A 20187-nucleotide genomic window follows, 5' to 3' on the forward strand; every position below is an offset into this window, starting at 1 on the left:
ACAAAAGCAGATGGAAGAGTTACTCAACTTGTTTCAAAATTGTATGGTAAACCATTTCAGACCTATTTCTACTTCTCTTTGAGTCAGTGGGTTTTGTCATGGTGGTTCCTGTTACAGCTTCCAACACAACTGCTGTAGAAGAAGTCAACAGAGTTCACTGCCTCATCTTCAGAGACCTCTGTGTAACTTGCATCCCTAACCACCTTTGGAGTAGCCCAGGCTTAAAATTCAGAGTGGAACAAGCAATTTTGCTGTGAAATAAGCTGAATGTAATCAATTACGTTCTGTACACAGGTCAGGAAGTGTCAGAAATCACTGGACGGAGATTTATTCTTTTGTGGAAAGCCTAGCTGAGAAGTTCATAAGGTAAAGTTTTCTTAAGATTATATTTTAATTTGCTATATAGTTATAATTTATTTTTTCATTTACTGTTTCTTAGCAAATGAAAATCTGCCAACATAATGTGTGTGTGTGACGTGGATCTGGCTTGTTCTTCTGTTTCAGTCCAATGTTGCGGATGTCTTTCATTGTTTTTTCTTCACGAGGCACTACAGTCATGAAACTAACAGAAAACAGGCAAGTACTCCCCACAGCTTTCATCCAGAAATGCTCTTCATCCCTCCTTTCAAGCAGCAAGTGGGCCCAAAACCGGAATTTGGAGGTCTGTTTCTGTCCTCGGTGCGGCACCAACTGAAATCGTTTCCACTATTCCCAACTGGAGGAGGGCTTAGAAGGCCTTTGGGTCTCCCATTACCGTTTTGTTTTCAGCCTTATAAGAGAAAGGCAGCACTGCGCTGTCTGTTCTTTATCTCAGTATTTTGGGGACAAACTGCATTTCCAGTTGAAAATTTGTATGCGTCCTCGCTATCCCCAGCTACCCAAATAAGGGCAGGTTTTGTGTAAGACATCTCAGACCCTGAGCTGATGAGCGAAAGACTGTATGAAAGTCCCACGGTGCCCTTCGAAGTGACCCAAAGCCCTGAACTTTAAGCCAGCAGCCGGTCGTACCCAGTGCTGGAGCACTACCTCGCTCGGCTCTCGCACCCCTTTCCTGAGCTGCCTTTAGACAGCACCCATGCCAGAGGCGCAAAGCCAGGCGACGGGTTTCTTAAGAAAAAGAGAGTCTGAGGCTGGAGCAGAATTCTTGTTGCCACCTTCACAACCACATCCTCTGTTTTTATTTTTATTTTTTTTTAAAAACCCAACCAAACAAAAAAGAAGCAAACAAAAAACCCAAAACCAACACCAAAAAAAAACCCCAACACCCACACCAAAAAAGCAAAACAAAAAACCCAAATAATTTTGGATTTAACTTGCCTCATGCACGGAAATCCCTGTCACGGAGGTGCTTCTAAGTATTTTCTTTCACTTCATCTTATAATCCCTTGGTTTTGCTACTGCTTCTGTCTGTGTGAGAAGTCCTCAGTAATACGGTGCACCTTATAAATAAAGGAGGCTCTGGAGCAGTCTTGAAAGAACAACACTCCCCTTCCATTTTGTATTCCAGAGCCTCATCCAAAGCCAGAAACCCTGCAGGGGTCTTGCATTTCTGCTGGCTCCACTGAGTTTTGGCTCAGGTCTCCATCTTGTACCTTGGTGACAGAGCTCAAACTTGCTTACTTCTCCCAAGTGGATTTGCTGCTTGCAAGGTCGAGAGTAGGCAGGAACCCTGTGGCAATACGTATAACATGGCATTAGAATGTTCTCTGTCCTAAACTCCTGTTCTCTGTATGATTCACCATGTGTGCCTTTTCAGCTCGTTTTATACTTGAAAGGGTGAAAATGTTAGGGCAAAAAGCACGTCGTCTCCAATCCCAGCTCGCAATTTTACCTTCATCCCCCATAGACTCCTGTTTCCTCTGTAATTGGGGCTGTGCTGCCTAAAGTGCCCAGCTCTAAAATAGAGCTTAGAGAGGTGCTTACTGTCTTTTTTTAAAAAAAAAAAAAAAAAAAAAGGATGCCCATAGCATCAGGGGCTGATGCTTGGGCTGCCTACGCCTTGCCTGTTGAATATTTGTGCCTTATTTGCATTCCATTAATGTAATGAAAACTTTGCCAAGGATCAGGGTCTTTTAGTGATCAGTGATCAATTAAATTATTAATTTCCATGGGTAATCCTCTTGGTTAACAGGTGTTTGCGGAGTAAGAAGCTATGGAACAGGGGTCGTGGCATCAAAGTTACCTTGTTCTTACCAGGGAGCAATCTGTGCCCCAGGAAGGTTGATCAGTCCCTGTGCTAGGATAGGAAATTCTCGTCATTCCCATCCTGTTCTCTTATCTTTTGGATTCTGTCTTTATAATGGAAAAGTCCTAATCCCAACTGTCCTGATGATTGATTAAATACAGAGGGTTTATTTGTCCCGCTTTCATGACAGGGTAATAAGCTTTTAAATTCTTGTTACACCTGCAGTTTGTCAGAGTTTAATATCTGGCATTTGGTTTAATTCAATCTTGTCCTCTCTGACAGTATACCAGAATGAGGGAGCAGGGACAGAATTGCACCCTTAAAATTTGTTAACCCCAACACTGTATCATAAGTCTAGTTTTGTGCTCCCGTAGGCGTTTGGCTGAAAAATTGTGGGTTTTGTAAAACCAAGATTTCTCCAGTGTTCTAGCTGATGTGTATGCACTCTGTGCAATGTGTTGACAGGGTGCATAATCTAGCTGTGGTACAGGAATATCTCAAAAAAAAAAAAAACCCAAAAAAACACAACTTTTAATAAAAAGTTATTTTTTTTTATCCAAAGGGAAGCCATAAGACGAGGGCTCGACATTCTTCAGTATGAAGTGCCTGGAGGAGACACGTTCATGCATGAAGGATTTAAAAGGGTATGCATCACAGTACCTCCTTTCTTTGATTTATACATATAAACTTTGCTTTTCTTGCTGCCGGTGTACTTAAGAGCTAACAATGTTCTACACTTCATTGCAGGCAAATGAGCAGATTTACCACGAAACCTATGGAGGTATGTGTTATATATCACTCATGTTACATATCTGCATTGAAAAGACAGGGATGATAATTCTTTTTATGACCTGCAGTAAACCCGCCGAAAGAAGTGTTGGAGAAGGAATGGGTGTTACACAATCACTACATTCCATTTTGACTACAGCCCTACTTTTAAATGCGTGATTCATGGTTTATTAAGACCAGAGGAGACCAGTATGATCACAGATCTGACCCAGTGCAAAATAAAGACTAAAGCATTACAGCCAAAACTGCCTTTCCTGCACCCAGGGGACAGGAAAACCCAGATTTTCTTGCGCCCATCTGTCCTGATGCACTCAGCGCTGTCTGCCTTGCTCACCCAAGTCCCCGTTCGTATTGGTGTAGATTTGAATGCAATCAGCTGAGATTTTTGCATCAGTACGAATGATTTGGGATCAGATTCTGAGTTCCTAAAATGTGAATTTTCACTAATTTTTGAGATGGAAATGTATTTGTGGTTTTTTTTTTTTTTTGTCTGTGGCAGAAGAAGGCCTAGTTAGTTAAACTGAACAGCCTCACACCAGGGTACAAACCAGGCGAGAAGTGTTCTCATTTGTGAGCTGATGGTCTCTTCGGAAGATGGAAAAATGGGTCGGTGCCTTTTCAATGAAGTAGGCTGTGAGTGAAGAGTATTCAGCAGCAACTCTGCATGTCTTCTCAGGCGCTTCTGCCAGTGAAATCAAGAGGTCTGAGAAGTCCAACTGTAAACTGTTTTACCTCTTCATAGCATGTAACTAAGAACTAATGAACTATTCTGTAAGTTGATTAGGAGTAGATGAGATTTGGATTTATAAACTAAAATATCAGGGAAGGAACAAGTGGTCAAAAGAAAACAAAACAAGATCTCCAATTTTTCAGCCTTTTTCAAGCATGCTGGGCAGAAAAAAAAAAAAAAGGAATACAGGAATCCGAGCTATTTTTCCCCCCAAGTTGCAGGTCATTTTTTTTTTTTTTTTTTTTTTTTTTTTAAGATTTATGTCCATGTCTGACATGACATGGGGAGGACTGCATGGCATAAGAAACCTGTCAGAACTAATCAGTCTTTAATTTCACACACTATGGGGAAAGACACTTGAAATTGTAAGTTTTTTTTTTTAAAAAATAACAAATACTTCCCTGAAAGTAACATGTATGTGTATTAGTTACTTAAGAACTATTGAAGCAGAAAGGTTGATTCAACCATAGTTTGCATATTAATTTGGTTTTATTTTGTCAACATATTGCCTTTTTCTAGGTAGAGTTGTATTCCATATTGCATTACATATATAGCTAGCCAAAAATCTCTGCAACCTTTTCACTTAAGCTTAGGTGGGATGTGAAATGTCTTATCACAAGACGTGAAATTTTCTTCAACGGACCTGATCTTCGGGTTTTCACACACTCAGAATTCCTCTGAACTTCACTGACAGCTTTTCTTGCTCAAGAAGTATAGGACTGAGTCTCCCTATAAAAGCACTCTTCATGCCATGTTCAGTGGGGTTGTTCCTTGAAAGTCTGCTGGAGGGCAAGGTAGGATGGCAGGAAAGCTCCTTTTGCAGAAGTGTCTCCTACCACAATCTCTGGTTGAGGTTTGTGTAGGGGCATGTTTGTGAACAGGAGAGAGGAAACCTCTCTCTCTCTCTGCGGATCCATTTTACCACTTCTCCACATGAAGGGTCTAGATGTAGTCTCGGTGGGTGCTATATTTTACTCAGAATGGAGAATTTTGTATGTGGACCTTGTTAGAGCGGTACCTCTCCTTCAGTGATGCTTGTGATATGAAGGGGCACAGGTTTTGGCTTATTGCGTGCTATTATGCATCTGACCTTCAGCTGGTGTATCTCCAGTAAAGCCCATACAAATCAGGCTGAGAGCCTGGCCGGATGGGTTTGCCTTTATTTGTCAGCAAAAAGGAATGGCTCGCTTCAGACTTTTTTTCATTGCTGAATCTTGTGTCATACGTATGCAATCTGTTAACTATCCTCCATGTAGGAGTTCGGACCGCTAGTGTGATTATTGCTCTGACGGATGGAGAATTGCAAGATGTTCAGTTTTATTATGCAGAACAAGAAGTAAGTCACCTTCACGTTTACCCAAACTAGCTTATGTCAAACCTGTAGGCATTTACTGCTGGCTCCACTGATTATATGGCTTTGCCCTTAACGGCAATTTTTTTTAGGCCAACAGAGCCAGAAGCTTTGGAGCTATTGTTTATTGTGTTGGAGTGAAAGATTTCAATGAAACTCAGGTAACTTTGTTTGCTTTCTTCTTGTTTTGTTTTTCTGTTATACTGGTGCACAAGTAACAGCATCAGATGAAGGCACTTATTTAATTACTTGAGGCATAAGTCATTTTGTGTCAGTATGATGTCTTTTAGCAAAAATGAAAGCGCCCAGTTTTGTTCACTGTAATTTTGTTTTCCTCGTGATTTATGATTGTCTTTCTTTGCAGCTGTCAACAATTGCTGACAGCATCGATCATGTTTTTCCAGTTACGGGAGGCTTTTATGCCCTGAGAGGAACCATTGATTCAGTAAGTTGGGTATTCTGAAACCCAGAAAAGGGCACCCTTTCCTGTATTAACAAAGCATAGCTAAAAATGATTGCCAAAAATGCTGTTGTCTAAATCTTTTAGATTCTCAAGAAATCTTGCATTGAGATCCTAGCGGCTGAACCATCGAGCGTTTGTGCAGGAGGTAAGTTTCCACAAGAACAATGTGATAAGGCAAATGAATGACAATGATGAAATGTCAGTAGCTGCTTAATGTGGTATTGGAGCTGAAGCCCGTGGATGTGTTGGAGCATCCCCTCGGGCTGCGGCTAAAGCCCTGTGTGTTCCTTCTCACTTAAGGAAAAAAATTGTGCCGATAAACACGTAGCTGCTGTGACTGAATGACAGCTTGGGGAGTTGACTGAGGTAGCATTTGGGGAACTGGGGATACTGCTTTTTAAAATATCCGAGAGAAGGAGGAGGCATAAGTGATGTAAGGCCAGACTGCCAGAGGTGCTTTAGGGTCTAGAGGCGATGTCTCACAAATTTCTGGAAGGACTGCATTCCTGGGATCTGCTCGGACTCGTAAGCCGTTAGAACAAGATTTTGCAAAACAGTCACAGAAATTTCAGCTTTATTGAACCAGATATAATTAACTGCATAGGCCAAGGTACCTGATGTATTTTTCCAAAGTACGAATGTTTTACTTATTTGCAATGGAAGAACCATTAGTGTATATGGTAATCGTGAAGAATCCTCAGAAGAGCTGTTGATAATTTCATGCCTTTCATGTCTAGTCTGTTTAACTTGGATTTGTTCTGGTTTACATTAGTGATTCACTTGCGGTGTTTTTGTCTACTTGAGAGGCTATTGCAGCAGAGTAAGAGTGGCACCATAAGTTTGCTGGAAGGTACAGTTTCCAGCATGGTTCTTTAGATCTGATGTTTACTCGCTTGTATTCATTTCCCTATATGCTGTAAAAATGAGCACATAAGAATAAAATAGCAATGATGCATGAAAGCTGACCGTGAAAACAGATAAAAAACAGGAAACTCGGGAAAAATCTAATAAATATCACAGAGAAGAGGAATTGTTCGCTCTTCATTTCCACATGTTGATCACAATATGATCTTGCCCTGAGTATTTAAACTCAAATATCCTTGTATCTTAAACTATTCCTAAAAATATAATTGTGAACTAGGCATTTGTTATAAAATCTTGTCTGCGGAGAAAATTAAAAAAAGAATTATATTGCTTTTAAAAATCTCCTTGTGGAGTTGATAAAAAACAGTTTTAAAGCTTTGAGATTTCAAATCTTTTTTATTTCATAGTGATAAATTCTTTCTTTTTTTGCTTGCTTATTGTATACCAGGCAATTTTTTGTGCACCAGCTTATTGCTTTCCTGTTCACCAAAAATTGCATAGCTACATGCAAATGTGAGTGTTCCAATAGGAGGGATTTTGGTAGTATTCTTATAATTGTTTGGAACAATGTTAAGAATACTGGAAAGTTGAATTTGAAACCATTTTTTTCAAATGGAAATTTGAAAATATTATTCAAAAGCACACGTAAAAATTTAAAAAAACGGTTGTATTACTTGCATCTGTAAAAGTTTTTCAGTCTCTTTGTGGCTTTCGGAACAGACCGATATAAGTCAGGCAGGACCAGTTTCTGTGTATTGCTGCTGATTCAGCAAAATACCGGCACTTATTTCACTTTAATTCTGAGGTTTGTTCTGTCGCTGTTGACAAAGCTGTCCAGCAAAGGCTGGCGTGCGGTGAAGTGTGGTGCTGAATCACCAGGGCATGAAGACTTGGATCTCGTGTGCTTGAAGCTTTACTTATAGCAGCAGGGAACCTGACAATAGGAGGAAGCCAAAACTGCAGCTCCGAATGGTGCATACCGTCCTTGTGGGTTAAATGGTCTTTCGGACTAAGAATCGGGCCTGTAATAGCTTTTATTATGAGTCCAGTCCTGCAAGCCTCACCTGAAATGAACTCCTGCAAGAGATTTTGAAGTGTGAGGCTGCAAATGTTTACACTTGTGCTTGGTTTTATTATCTATCCTTTGTTATCCCGCTTACTTCAACGTAGCCAGAGGCTCATCATTATGGCTTTGTGCACCACTGTCTCCTGGAGGGAGTGTCCTGGGATTGAACAACTCTTTTTGTGGTAGTGCGAATCCAGATCCTGAATCCAGTTCACTGGACAGTCAGATATAGTTCTACTCTATATGTGACGTGATTTATTTTTCCATGTACTTTATTTGACTTAAACGCCAAAAATACTGAAGCCTGTGAAGACCCACTCCTTGCGACTGTTCTCGCAGCTCATAGTTACCACTGTGCTGGTGATTACTGGTGATCTTGGCTTCATTTTTGACTTGCCGAGGTTTAGTAAAATGCTGATGAAACAATTTCCGTGTGGTGACAATTCCAGTTGGGACTCTGGCTCTCTGTGACGAAGCTATCTGGCAAGTCCATTTGCAAATTGATCTCGTCATGTGACAGCTACTGATGCTTAATGCTTTTTGACCCTGCAAATTCATCGTCCCCAATGCAGAGAAATACGGTTGGGTCCTTCCTGTTCGCTCTGATTTAAAGTGACCAAGACGTGCAGCCTGTAAACAGGCTATCAGTGCTGAATTGGAGGTGCCTCATATCCTATTTGACAGCATCGTTGCTTTGATTATGCTTACGGTACGCAGATGTGATTGAAAGGTTTTGTTGGATGTGGCATCCTACTGGCCACATCAACTACCAGGTGTGGATGCAAGCCGTCAGCTTCTCATCAGAGTCACAGAAGCGAAGCCGACAGCGCAGCCAGCGCACACCAGCTTCAACCTACCATCTCGCTGCCAGCGCCGCCCGGTTATTTCAGTGCTGACCTTTTTCCCTTCGCTGTCTTGTCAAAAGCTGCAATCTACGATCTGACAGTAACTAAGGAAGAAAAGGACGCAGCCAGAACCAGGGCGCAAAATTAAATGGAATTAGCCATTTCAACAGACCATCATGCACAACATGTTAATGCTCCGGAGCATCCAAAGGGGCAGGCTTCTTAACAGCAACAGCCAAATCCAGTACCAGCTGACTACATTTCTATGCAAGTCCGCTATTGAAACTGTATTGTCAGCTTGTGTTGGTGGACAGGTTACTACCCAGTCAGTCGTTCACGAATGACTGTGCAGAGTGGCAGTGACGGTGAAAAGAAGGGCGGGAGAGGTAAACTGTCTTGACAAGACTAAACTTCTACATGTAGCTTTTGCCTTCAATGTTTTGTGCTAAAAGTCTTACTTGCTGCATCTTTTTATAGCCACTGAAATAGCTATCAATTATGCCTTTGTGGTTGCTGCCTTTTAAGACCATTAGTTCAGAGGAGGGGGAAAAAAAAATCGAAGTGCAATTTTATTTCAACAAGCTGCTTTTATAGTATAAAATTAAGAGGGGAAAAAAAAAAAAAGAAATTATTGTCTTAGCTGGGTGTTCAAGTTGCTGTGGCATGGGCTGGCTACAAGCAAGTCTGGGGTAATGCATGGTCCCAGGCAGGTAATTCTGGTGGGTGGGCAGAGGCCCGGCTGCCCTCGGGGCTGGCCATGACTCTCAGCTCTACTGGCAAAAAAAGGGATGCTCATCAAGAATAACTCGGTTTATCAGCTGGGTTAGATGTGGAATGGCTCAAGGCATGAATCAGAGTAACTCCACATTCTTACTGAAGTAAGAAACAATTGAATCTGCTCTACAGTCCATTTTTGTTTGTTTGAAGAAGTGTCCCCGACCCCCAGTGGGAACCAGGAGGTATAACCCTTCCCTTAAACAAGAGGCCAAATTCTGATGCTGCCTTTGTGTATTTGGCTCTTGATGTGCTCAGTGAGGTCTCAAATTTGATCATCTTTCTTCAGCAAAGTGCCAAAGCATGTGTTTCACTTTAATATGCACTCCAATAGATATTTTCTTTTTCCCCTCCCAAAATATCTTCTCTGGTTCCCACGTTCCTTGCAGCCTGTGTCAGTTCAGAGCACTGCTCTAAGGGAAGGTTATCATGAGGAAAACCAGAGTGTGGTTTTCCAGTGCTTGATCATAACTTGTGCATGCCCTTGTCCAATTCGGCCAGAGTTGCGTTAGACCTCAACGTAGTGAGAATGTGTTTCTGGCAAGAACGAACGGTTTGTGCGGAAAAGTCAAAGCGCTCCACATCCTCACGCTAGCTGGCCTTGCAGTAACTTGATAGCGGAGAGCAGGCAGACTAAGCTGAATATGTATTTCAGCCGCCTTTGGGCCTCGTGTACTGTTATCCAATAACAAGTCCTTCCTCCAAAGCATACAAATAACATGGCAGTTCATCGTATGAAATGTTATCAAAAGCCAGATCTCGCATCGCTAAAAATTAGGTATGGCTCCCCTCAATCCTATCAACATTGTTTGCCTCTCTTCTGTAGTGCGTTGGTCAAAATATAATTGATAATACATGTGGACTTGTTCGTGATGATTTTCCTTGCTGCTAGTGGAGAATTTCTATGCAGTTTATTCTTATTTTTCTGTGTGTAGCTTGAAGATTAATTGGTCGTGTGTTGTGCTGGTATCCCCCTGGTATTGGGCTGGTCTCAAATGCTGCTCAGAGGCTGGTATAAGCGAGCTCTGTGGAGGATTCGGCTAAAGCAGGAGATTTACGTGTGAAAGTGCAACAACTTCTGTGCTTTCCCTTGCTGTGTGCCGTGGGTTGCGGCAGTCAACTGGCTTCTTGCATGTAGCATCAAAGGGAGTTTCAAAAATACATTCGGCACAGAACAAAGCTGTAATGTCTCTCCTCCTGCCTGCATTAAATATGTTATCTCGGTGGTCAGTGTAGTAGCTACAGTGCATTTTTGTGACCTAGAGGGAAGTTTCCCTTGCCACTTTCCCTCCTGGTACATCTTGTGCCTAGCTTGGCAATTCGGGCTGGCCCTGAGAGGAAGGAGGCTGTGGCTTGATGGCGGGCTCCACCTGTGTAAAGTAAAAGAGAAGGAAGAGCAGCAAACAGTTGTGTTGTGCTGTTATCAGAGCTGCAAGAAGTGTTACCCATTATAGGTTATTATGAAATAATTTTAAAAGCTTGCTGTGGAGAAACTGAGAAACAACATCAGGCTCCTTTAATACCTTCTTCCTCAAATTACCTTTCCTGTTTCTAACTGTCCTGGGTACGCTGACTCGAGGGGGTTTCACATTACACATAAACTCACCTGATGCTACCACCACTTGTCTGTGTCCCTACCCTTCTCCTGCACATTTCTATTCCCAGCAGATGCTCAGCCAGGCAGATCACCTTAGTGATCTCTCTAGCACCAAAAAGAGGGTTATTTTTCAGGTGTGTGTACTGCGACATGGTCAGTGCCAACAGTGGAGGGCACGTACAGTTGGCATCTCGCTTCTGACAGTACCCTTCCTAGGCTGGCTTTACTTAGATTTGAAACTGCTCCATTAGTAAGAAGACCATGGGAAAGTTGGCTGAAAAATCTGGCAATGCTTTTCGTGCCTGAATGAATTGTGGTTGCTTATCACAGTAATGACGAAAGTCATAGGTGCCTCCCCCCCCAATCAGTATTTTGCCAGGACTTGTACCAGATGCAGACCTTCCTCTCTGATTCACAGCAGGGTTTTGAGGGGAGTCCTGTTTGCCTGCACCTATCATAGAATCATTTAGGTTGGAAAGGACCTTTAAGATCATCAAGTTCAACCATAAACCTAACACTGCCAAGTGCCACTAGATCATGTCCCGAAGTGCCACATCTACACATCTTCTAAATACCTCTACGGATAGTGACTCAACCACTTCCCTGGGCAGCCTGTTCCAATGCTTGATTAGCCTTTCAGCGAAGAAATTTTTACTGATACCCAACCTAAACCTCCCCTGGCACAACCTGAGGACGTTTACTCTGGTCCTATCACTTGCTTCTTGGAAAAGTAGAAACACCCACCTTGCTACAACCTTCTTTCAGGTAGTTGTAGAGAGCGATAAGGTCTCCCCTGAGCAGCTGGTCACAAGTTACGTTCTCCAGGGCTCAGTATTTGCACCAGTTCTGTGTAATATCTTTATCAACGACCTGGAGGAGGTGATCGAGTGCACCCTCAGTAAGTTTGCAGATAACACCAAATTGGGTGGAGTGTTGATCTGCTTGAGGGTAGGAAGGCTTTACAGAGGGATCTGGACACGCCGGATCGATGGGCCAAGGCCAACTGCATGAGGTTCAACAAGGCCAAGTACTGGGTCCTGCTCTTGGGTCGCAACAACCCCACACAGCGCTACAGGCTTGGGGAAGAGCGGCTGGAAAGCTGCTCGGAGGAAAAGAACCTGGGGGTGTTGATCGACAGCTGGCTGAATATGAGCCAGCAGTGTGCCCAGGTGGCTGAGAAGGCCAACAGCATCCTGGCTTGTATCAGAAACAGTGTGGCCAGGAGGACTAGGGAAGTGATTGTCTGCCTGTACTCAGCACTGGTGAATACTGTGTTCAGTTTTGAGCCACTCACTACAGAAGGGACATTGAGGGGCTGGAGCTTCCAGGCAGTGAAACTGGTGAGGGGTCTGGAGCACAAGTCTTATGAGGAGCAGCTGAGGGAACTGGGGTTGTTTAGCCTGGAGAAAAGGAGGCTCAGGGTAGATCTTATCTGAACAGAGCTGCTGCTAAAAGCCAAGTGTCATCTGCTGTGGAGATGGGAGGGACGGGTGCTTGTGGTTAGCAAAAGTGTCTGGCCCAAAAGCTATGGAGGAACCATGAGATGACATCAGCCATGTCAGGCTCACAGTATTACTGTGGCACCTTTAATAAAGGCACTGAGGGTCAATGGGATGCTTGTGGAAGGAACCTTGAGATGAGTGAAGCACCGGTGCCACTATGGCACTCTTGGTCATTGCTGAATATTGGGAGTGTCGGTGTGAATATTTTGATTCAGGTATAGGGCAGAGAACAGCCATTGTCATTTTGTCCTTCTTATCACTCTGGAAGGAAATGCTGTATTTGAGCTATTTTTCATAACTTTCCTGTTTTTACTTACAGAGTCCTTTCAAGTTGTGGTAAGAGGCAACGGCTTTTATCACGCAAGAAATATCGACCAGGTACTCTGCAGCTTCAAGCTCAATGACAGCCTTACTATCAGTAAGTTTGCAGGTTAATGGATTCCAGTGTTCCCTGCGGGGGACGTGTTGGGGGAGTCTGGATGTGGGGGGAACTGGGTAGGGATCCACATCTAACGGTAGCTTGAAGTTCATCGCTAGTCAATCCTGTGACCTGTGGGCATTGTGATGTGAGGGCTTACACGGGGCGTGCTGCTGCCCTATGAATTTCAGTGTCATTGTAATGGTGCGTGTGGGTGATGCATACAACCAGTGAGGACTGGGTATCAGGTTTTAAGAGGGCGAAATAAAATTGCTTCTCCCTATACCCTAGTTCATCACCAGTAAAAAGAAATAATGCTATCTTGCACCCTGGTGGTGTCTTCAGACTATTTATTCACCAATTCAGGAGATACTTACCGTAAAGCAGGGCCCTCCCAGGCCTGTTCCATTCCTCTCTGACACCGTTGCTGGTCTCATCGCAGAGAGCGTGTAACACGGAATCTCCTTGTCATTGCTGTGCTAAAGAGGGTCTTTTGTTTGCTGTCTCAGCAGCCAGGCAAAGGACTGAATAGCCAAAAAAGATTGAGTGTCCAGTTTCTCAGCAGTCTTCTCTTATTCCCAAGAAGCAGTGTATGTCTGGCAGGGTGAAGCACAGCGTGGGGAGGGGAGCTTTGGTCCTTTTCTGTATATGCTGCCCTTGTTGGCTGAGCACAGTAGAGGCTTTCATATGCTGTCGCGGTCAGACTGGTGCCTTCCCTAGCAGTGAATTCACTTACAAGAGGGAGCACATGAATTACTCCTTCATTTCCCATCCTAGTTGCCTACGTGGAGGCTGCATTAAACAAACTGGTGGTCTCGCTGTCATTCCATGCACAGATGCCCTTTGCCAGGGATTTGTTTCTTGTGGTTTACCAGGTAGACAGACTCTTGGCTTTTTCTTCCTTGCCACTAACACACTAGCACCTTGACTGGACTTCACACAGTGAGTGCTGACCCAGGCCTGGAAGTACACAGGAGGAAAACTTACCCTAATTCCGTATCTCCTCCATGCTGTTCTCCTTGGATTAGGTCTGCAACACTGATCTGTGTCTGTGCTGCCTGGCTTTTTTGCCCCTCACGCTGTCCCTAAAACATACCACTATAATTTTCATGGTCTCACCTCTGCCAAAGCAGGGAAATGAACTTTGCTTTCAGGTGTTCTTGGGATGGGTGAAGCACGAAGGAACAACTCTCGTATCTGTTGTTGCTCAGGTTATTTTTTTTCCTAAGTAGAAAGAGTAATCAAGCCTCTAAGGTTTAAATAAGCTGGCAACTTTTACCAGCCTGTTAATTCACTTGGGTTGGACTTTTGTGGACCAGTCTTTCTCTGAACTGGCACCTTAGATGCTTTGTTTGGCCATTTGGAGCTAAGGTGCAGTCACAGCAGTGACTTGTCTGCTCTTTTGCCTCACCATATGCACTTTTAGTGGAGTGGCATTGCAGGATTACTGCTGGGCCTCCACTTGGCGTTCGTGGGACTTGACATTCTGGATGTGGCTTTTGAAAGCAACAGGATTGGCACTGCTTCCTCTTGGAGCAGCAGAGTGCAGGGAGGCAGGAGAATCACCCATGGCCTTGCTTCTGACTGCCTGCACCAGACCCCTATACACATGGGCTTTTTCTGGATGAAGCTGCTGCTACAGAGGGGCAGTTGGGGACAGGAAAAACAGCAGCTAGTGCAGGACAGGTCCTCACAGTAACATCAGTCATGGTGCCCCTCTGCCTGTCTCCTGTATATGACCAACCAAATTTTCTGGGTTTTTTTTTCTTCCTCCGGTGTCTGTCCATTCAGCTCCACCCCATCTCTGTTCTTCCTTTTCCCTGGGGTGAACTATTGCAGCCTCAGCTTCTCCTCTGTGTGTGTGTTTGGAAGTGGGTAGGCGAAAATTGAACCCTATACTTTTGACCCCTTGAGTAACTTGTGGGTTCAGAGCATTTCAGTATGACTAGAGTTTGCATGCACTTGTCAGACCAGATGAATATTGCTCAAAGCTGGCTTCCAAATGGCTAGTCACTGCTGTCAGGAACAGGGATGTACTTCCATTTCCTAGCTGTGGTATCTCTAGCCTGATAATAACATTATGTTGGCATCAACAAGAATGGTCATCCTGGTACTTGGCTTTGTAATCAGTACCTTTGGGGAATACTAGTACTTGCCTCTGTACTGAATTCATCTGCGACTCTCATTGGTGTCAATGCTTCTCCAGGCGGTGGCCTGCTTGGGACAATTTCATTTTTTCATCCCTGACAGTTATATTCATTTCTTTTCAGATGAAAAGCCGACTCTTGTTCACGATACTTACTTACTTTGTCCTGCCCCAGTGATAGAAGATGCTGGACAGTAAGTATTGCTTTCCAGCACACATCAAGAGAGAGGGGACTTCTGAATAAGGATGTCATTACTGAGCTAAGAGCTCACTATTTTGCCCAAAGTGCCAAGATAATAAATTTGGGGGCGTGTGGCAGGATTACCTCCATCCCCTTTGTGCCAAATCCTCTCCTAGTATGAGCCAGCATAGCTCTATTCAATATTGTGTCTTTAGCACACCTTAATCAAAGGCTTTGTTGGACCATGGTCCCATATCATCGAACCATAAAATGCTAATTTCTCCTCTATTCCTACATCCTTTTTTTTTTCAGACCAAAATGTAATTGAATTCCAGGCAAACTTTTCATTTGGATTGAAAAGAGATGCTTGATTTGAATTCCTTTGCTGCTGTTGTAGATGTGGCTTCCTGTGTTTTGCCCTGCTGAGGCTAGTATTGGTATTTTTCAGCTCTTGTAATCCTGCAGACATCTGGGAGACATAACACAAGGCCCTACCTCTCCCCTGGGTGATCTTGTGGTTGCTTAAGTACTATACTAGGGGTGAGGGGAAATGCCTCCCTCCCCTTTCCTATTTGTGGATGAGGGAAAGTTGTTTGGGGTTTGTTTTGTTTTGGTTTTTATTTTTCTTCAGACCTTTTCTCTGATATTGGAGAACGGCTAGGGTCACGTTCTTCTTTAATTTCACTGTCATTTCAGTGTTTTTACTCCTTCATCTCAGGGCAAGTGTTCTGTATTTGCTTGAATATAAAAAAACCCCCACATTCTGTCCCTTTAAGCTGCAGAAAGGGTTTAAAAAAAAAAAAAAAGCCTTAAATTTTCTTGTTCTATCTAAGGTAGTATTGGAAATGTCTAAGACTTTATGTCATGACTCACTGTCCGAGTGCCCTTTGCCCCAGGTGGGGTGGTGGTTTTTTAATAAAGAGCATATGCCCCATCTCAATTAAGCCAACATAAAAAGGGTAGCTCCTGGGCAAGCAGAGAGACAAATGCAGGTAAGCACCTGGAGCCATGAAAATGCCTTGACTCAGCAGAGCATGTTATCCATGCGTGTTCATGAGCCAATGGCTAAAACACAGCCAGAATAAAGGGAACAATGGGTATAAATATGACACTAAAAATAAGTGTATCTGTTTTGTGCTTTAGGGTGGTTTTCCTACAAGTCAGCATGAACAACGGGCTAACGTTCATCTCCAGCTCTGTCAGCATCACCAGCACACAGTGTGTAAGTAATTGCAATGGGGCTTGACAGAGAAACCATGAGATCTTGGAAAAAGACTGGCTCTTCAGGCAAAACTTCCTTGAGTGAGCATGAGCTCTCTACAGCTTCTGCATCACGGTTATTGATGGGATCCAAGCGGTTCTTTGAAAAATAACCAGGACTAGTTAAGATTAAATCATTATTGATGGTCATGATAGATTTACTGAATAAAAAAATATAACAAAAGGCACCCTGCCCATTCCTGTCCCAGGAGAGAGAGATCCTTAAAGCTAGGATCTGACTAGAAGGGAATCTGAGAAAATGAGGGAAGGATCGTCATGAAGCAACGCCCTGTCAAGCTTTGGGATCCCTTATGGGATCTGGGGTGAAAGATGCAACTGCCAGGACTTGGATCTGGAAAGGCCACAGCATGGAAAGTCCTCTAAACTTACATGGTTATTTTTTTGGTTGGAGGTTACAGCATTTGTTCTTAGACCCCCACAATTTGCCTTTACTAGTTCAGGATCCGCTAAGGCATTTTTACAGTTTTAGTGACATGAGCTGGTTCCTTTTCTTTTGATGTCATGGAAGATAATCAGAAAGAAATAGCAGCTTCAGATCCTGGGAGGAGCGTCTTGGTAAAATGCTGCTGCTGCTCAGACTAGCCGAGGGAGAATGTGCTGCTGCAGAACAGCGATGGCTGTGATATGAGAATCTCCTGGTCAAAAAGACCACCTATCCTTAGGTGGAGCGTCAGGGACCAACAGCTAGAAGTGATCCTTGACAAAAATTTGATTTTAAAATCAAACAATCAGAATGAAGAAGCTGACTACTAATAAGCAGTTGTTGTCTTTGTCTTGGAGTAAAAATAGGCAACACCCATAGGTGGTGCAAGTAAGTGCAGTAGCTATAAAGATTTGGCCTCGTGCTTGTGGATGAAACAAAGCTTTTTGCAGTACCTGATAGCAAACACTTTGTATCAAAGTTGAGCTTTATAGTTATTAGTGTCCAAAGGACTTTTATAACCTCTGCCAAATGCTGTCATATTGTTTGTAATCATTGTTGGCCTTTTTGACAGCTGCAGAACAGAAGGGAAAGAAGGAAAACATAGGCAGTGACTGGAACTTGCAAATCTCATTTTCTGATGTTTTCAGCAGTGAAGCTGGGAAATCTCACACCAGATTGCTGGAACAGTCGGGGGTGCGGGGACTCAGAATTTAGCAGAGAAGTGTTTGCTGCTTCACCTGATTATTTTGATTTTTCCAAAACTTTCCTCCAAATTTTCTACACTGAAGACTGATATTTTCACATTTTATTCCCCTCTTCTACCTCAGGTACAATAAAACCTTTTGAGTCTACAGTGAAACACAAGTGCTAACTGGTACATTTAGTTACCCATATGTAATTCACTTCTGACGAAGACTGAAGTCTTAGCCCTAGCTGGGGTTCCTGCAGGCCAGAGCATGGATGGAGGAAGCTTTCCTCTCAGCAGCCTTAGGATAAAGAGAGGAATCCAATCTCCAGTCCTGTCAATCTGACAGTTTTTGACCAGCCTCTTGCAGATTGAATGCGAAGGAGGCAGGGAGCCCGATTCTAAGCTGATACAAGAAAAGACTGTGTCGCTCCGCTTACATCCCATGGCAGTTCAGTTTCCAACTTTGTCTTAATTTCATGCATTTTAATCTTCTCGTTTTAGAGCCTCCCTCCATTTCCTTTCCTCTCCCGTTTCCTTTTCTGTGGGTGGCAGTCAGCTGGCCTGCTCAGCTCTCCTCCCCAGCTGGCCCTTCTGTCCTTTCTGTACAGTAAGTATCGTTTCTTCACTTCACTCCTAGAGCCTCTGTGTGATCCCTGTGCTTCTTTCTGCTCAGCTGCACGAAGTCTGCTATTTCCTTTTCGAAGCCCAGCCTCACTATGATGCTTTGTATATTTAATCGTTAAAAGAGGACTCTTTAGCTTCTTGCTGCCAGCAGCTCCCGAGCTGCTGCTGGCAAATGTCTCGGCGATTTGTATGAGCACTTAGCATGGGAAAAGCAACGCCTGGGAACAAAGGCTGCAAAACAAGGAGGTAATGTGGGTTTGGAGTAACAGTAGCAGCGGTATGCGCATCTGTGGCTCATGCGCTGCATTGCTACTGTGCCTGGATTTGTTTTTAAGGTGCAGCAATACCTCTTAAAGTCATGCTCGAACTTTTATTCGTGCTTTTCTCAGCAAACTGACTTCACTGGGAATTCATGCCTCTCAAGTGTCTGCTTTCCAGGTGCATTAGTGCTGCATGGGGCCATAGGAGGGACAGAGAGGGGGGGCTGCAGCACTGAACGTGCAGCTGCGTAATATGTCTTCTAACAGGACACCTTTGAGCAGGGGGTCTGACACACGTCGCAGCAATCCGTCGTGGCTTTCACCTGCTCCCTGACCAAATGAATGAGGTGAGCTAAATAGTGTATCCCAAAACAGGTCAGTTTGTTGCATCTATAACGAGAAGCCACAGGTCAGTGGAGGATGGTGGTGCTGTGACACAGAGATACGGGATACTGGGCTACCTGCCTAAAAGCATGGAGTAGGAGCTGTGGTTTTGTTAGTCCCGTCTTGAACATGTCAGTCCTGAAAGCTCTAGGATTTGGCCAGAGAACGAACTGGGTACCACCCGAGTCAGCCACTTGGGTTCTCACCCAGACTTTGCAAAGCTCTCCTCAGCTGGTACTTTCTTTTCCACCCTCAGCCTTTTTATTGTCCAAGGGGAGGACAGACCCACTTGGAACAGTGAAGGAAACTCCTGTTTTAAAAGGGGCTAAGCATCAGTTTCTGGTGTCGTGGGAATTTACCAAGTAGTTTCAGATTTAATAAGGTGACTCTCATGGACTTTATCCTTGATAAATCTTCTTTGGAACTTGCTTTCTTTCCATTTATCCTCCCACCTATCCTTCTTTGAAAATCTCTTTCGGCTTCCTCGCTAGCCAGCTCCTATTCCCTCAGCCTGATTCACAGATCTTTCTTCAAGCTCTTTTCACATCTTCCCAGCCTCAGGCTATCCTGCAGTTTGCTGCCAGGTTTTGCCTGTTCTCTGGTACCACTGTTGCTGGTGAATCGAACCTCTTCTCAAACTCAGAAAATCTACAATTGAGAAGGTTTCTTTTCCCAGTATAAAAGAAAGGGCCGGAGCACCTCAGCTAATCTTAACCTCATCGCGTAGCCCAGTGCAGTCCAAGGAAATGGCATGTCCCAGCACGCCACTGCCGATCTGTAACAAATGTTTTATTTCCAAAAAGCCATGTGCTCTGTATGTCCTGCAGGGGCCAAGCAGCATATGAAGACCTGCTTTCTTGTAGTCATCAGGACAGTACAGAGAGTTAATACCTCTTCTGAACACACTGATGTGAAATGCTTTGTGTGTAAAGAGTCCATCAAGATTTAGCCAGGAAAATCAAAGCTGTAATTCTCTTTGGTTGCCTGGCTGCTCTGAAAAGCTAATTTGAAGTGTTAGCACTTGATTTTTTTTTTTTTTTTTTTTTAAATTCTTGTCCTTTTGAAGAAAATGTAACTTCTACCTGGCCCCGGTGTCCCACCATTCTCTGTAGACAAATAGATGGAATATAAGAATCGGGAATGGTTAAGATTATGATTACAGCATATCATTAAAAACAGTCAAACCAGCCCCAGGAAGACTACGGAGAACCAGCAGCATTAAGGACTAGTTTGCATAAGGACACAGGCTGGGGTTGTGCGTGCAGTTTGAGTCAAGAGGCAATTCAGGCAGGCTTGGGAGGTGATGAGGCTGAGCGAGTACATTGTGCTCTGTTCTGTGATGTTGGTATGTAAGCAGTTACCCATAAGCTCTCAGATCCAATATTCCCATTTTTTGAATATCAGTATTTGCATATTCTGCATCTCTAGTGATGAAAGTTTACTCTGCACACTGGGGAGTCTGTGGTCTTGTATTTTGAAATACCCCTCTGACAGTATTAAGGGACAAATCTGCTAGCACAGATTTGGGAATAGTTTGTATACAAGTTTAGCACCCTTGAATCTAGTGGGCTGTGAGCATACTATAAACTTATACATAAATTATACGTATACACAC

The 20187-nt window shown here is 43.6% G+C and overlaps 1 protein-coding gene across 1 annotated transcript in view; it reads left to right on the forward strand.

The window, feature by feature from the left end:
* ANTXRL (ANTXR like) overlaps nt 1–20187 on the forward strand; it is a 60411-nt gene that overhangs the window by 12166 nt on the left and 28058 nt on the right. Inside the window, exons 2-12 of the mRNA XM_082486467.1 lie at nt 295–366; nt 505–576; nt 2748–2829; nt 2933–2966; nt 4961–5040; nt 5148–5216; nt 5420–5500; nt 5603–5663; nt 12486–12584; nt 14855–14924; nt 16055–16133. Of these exons, the coding sequence (XP_082342593.1) occupies nt 295–366; nt 505–576; nt 2748–2829; nt 2933–2966; nt 4961–5040; nt 5148–5216; nt 5420–5500; nt 5603–5663; nt 12486–12584; nt 14855–14924; nt 16055–16133 (799 nt within the window). The remainder of the gene's footprint in view (nt 1–294; nt 367–504; nt 577–2747; nt 2830–2932; nt 2967–4960; nt 5041–5147; nt 5217–5419; nt 5501–5602; nt 5664–12485; nt 12585–14854; nt 14925–16054; nt 16134–20187) is intronic.

The sequence above is a fragment of the Vanellus vanellus genome (genome assembly GCF_965231255.1).
Source record: "Vanellus vanellus genome assembly, chromosome: 7".
Taxonomy (NCBI): domain Eukaryota; kingdom Metazoa; phylum Chordata; class Aves; order Charadriiformes; family Charadriidae; genus Vanellus; species Vanellus vanellus.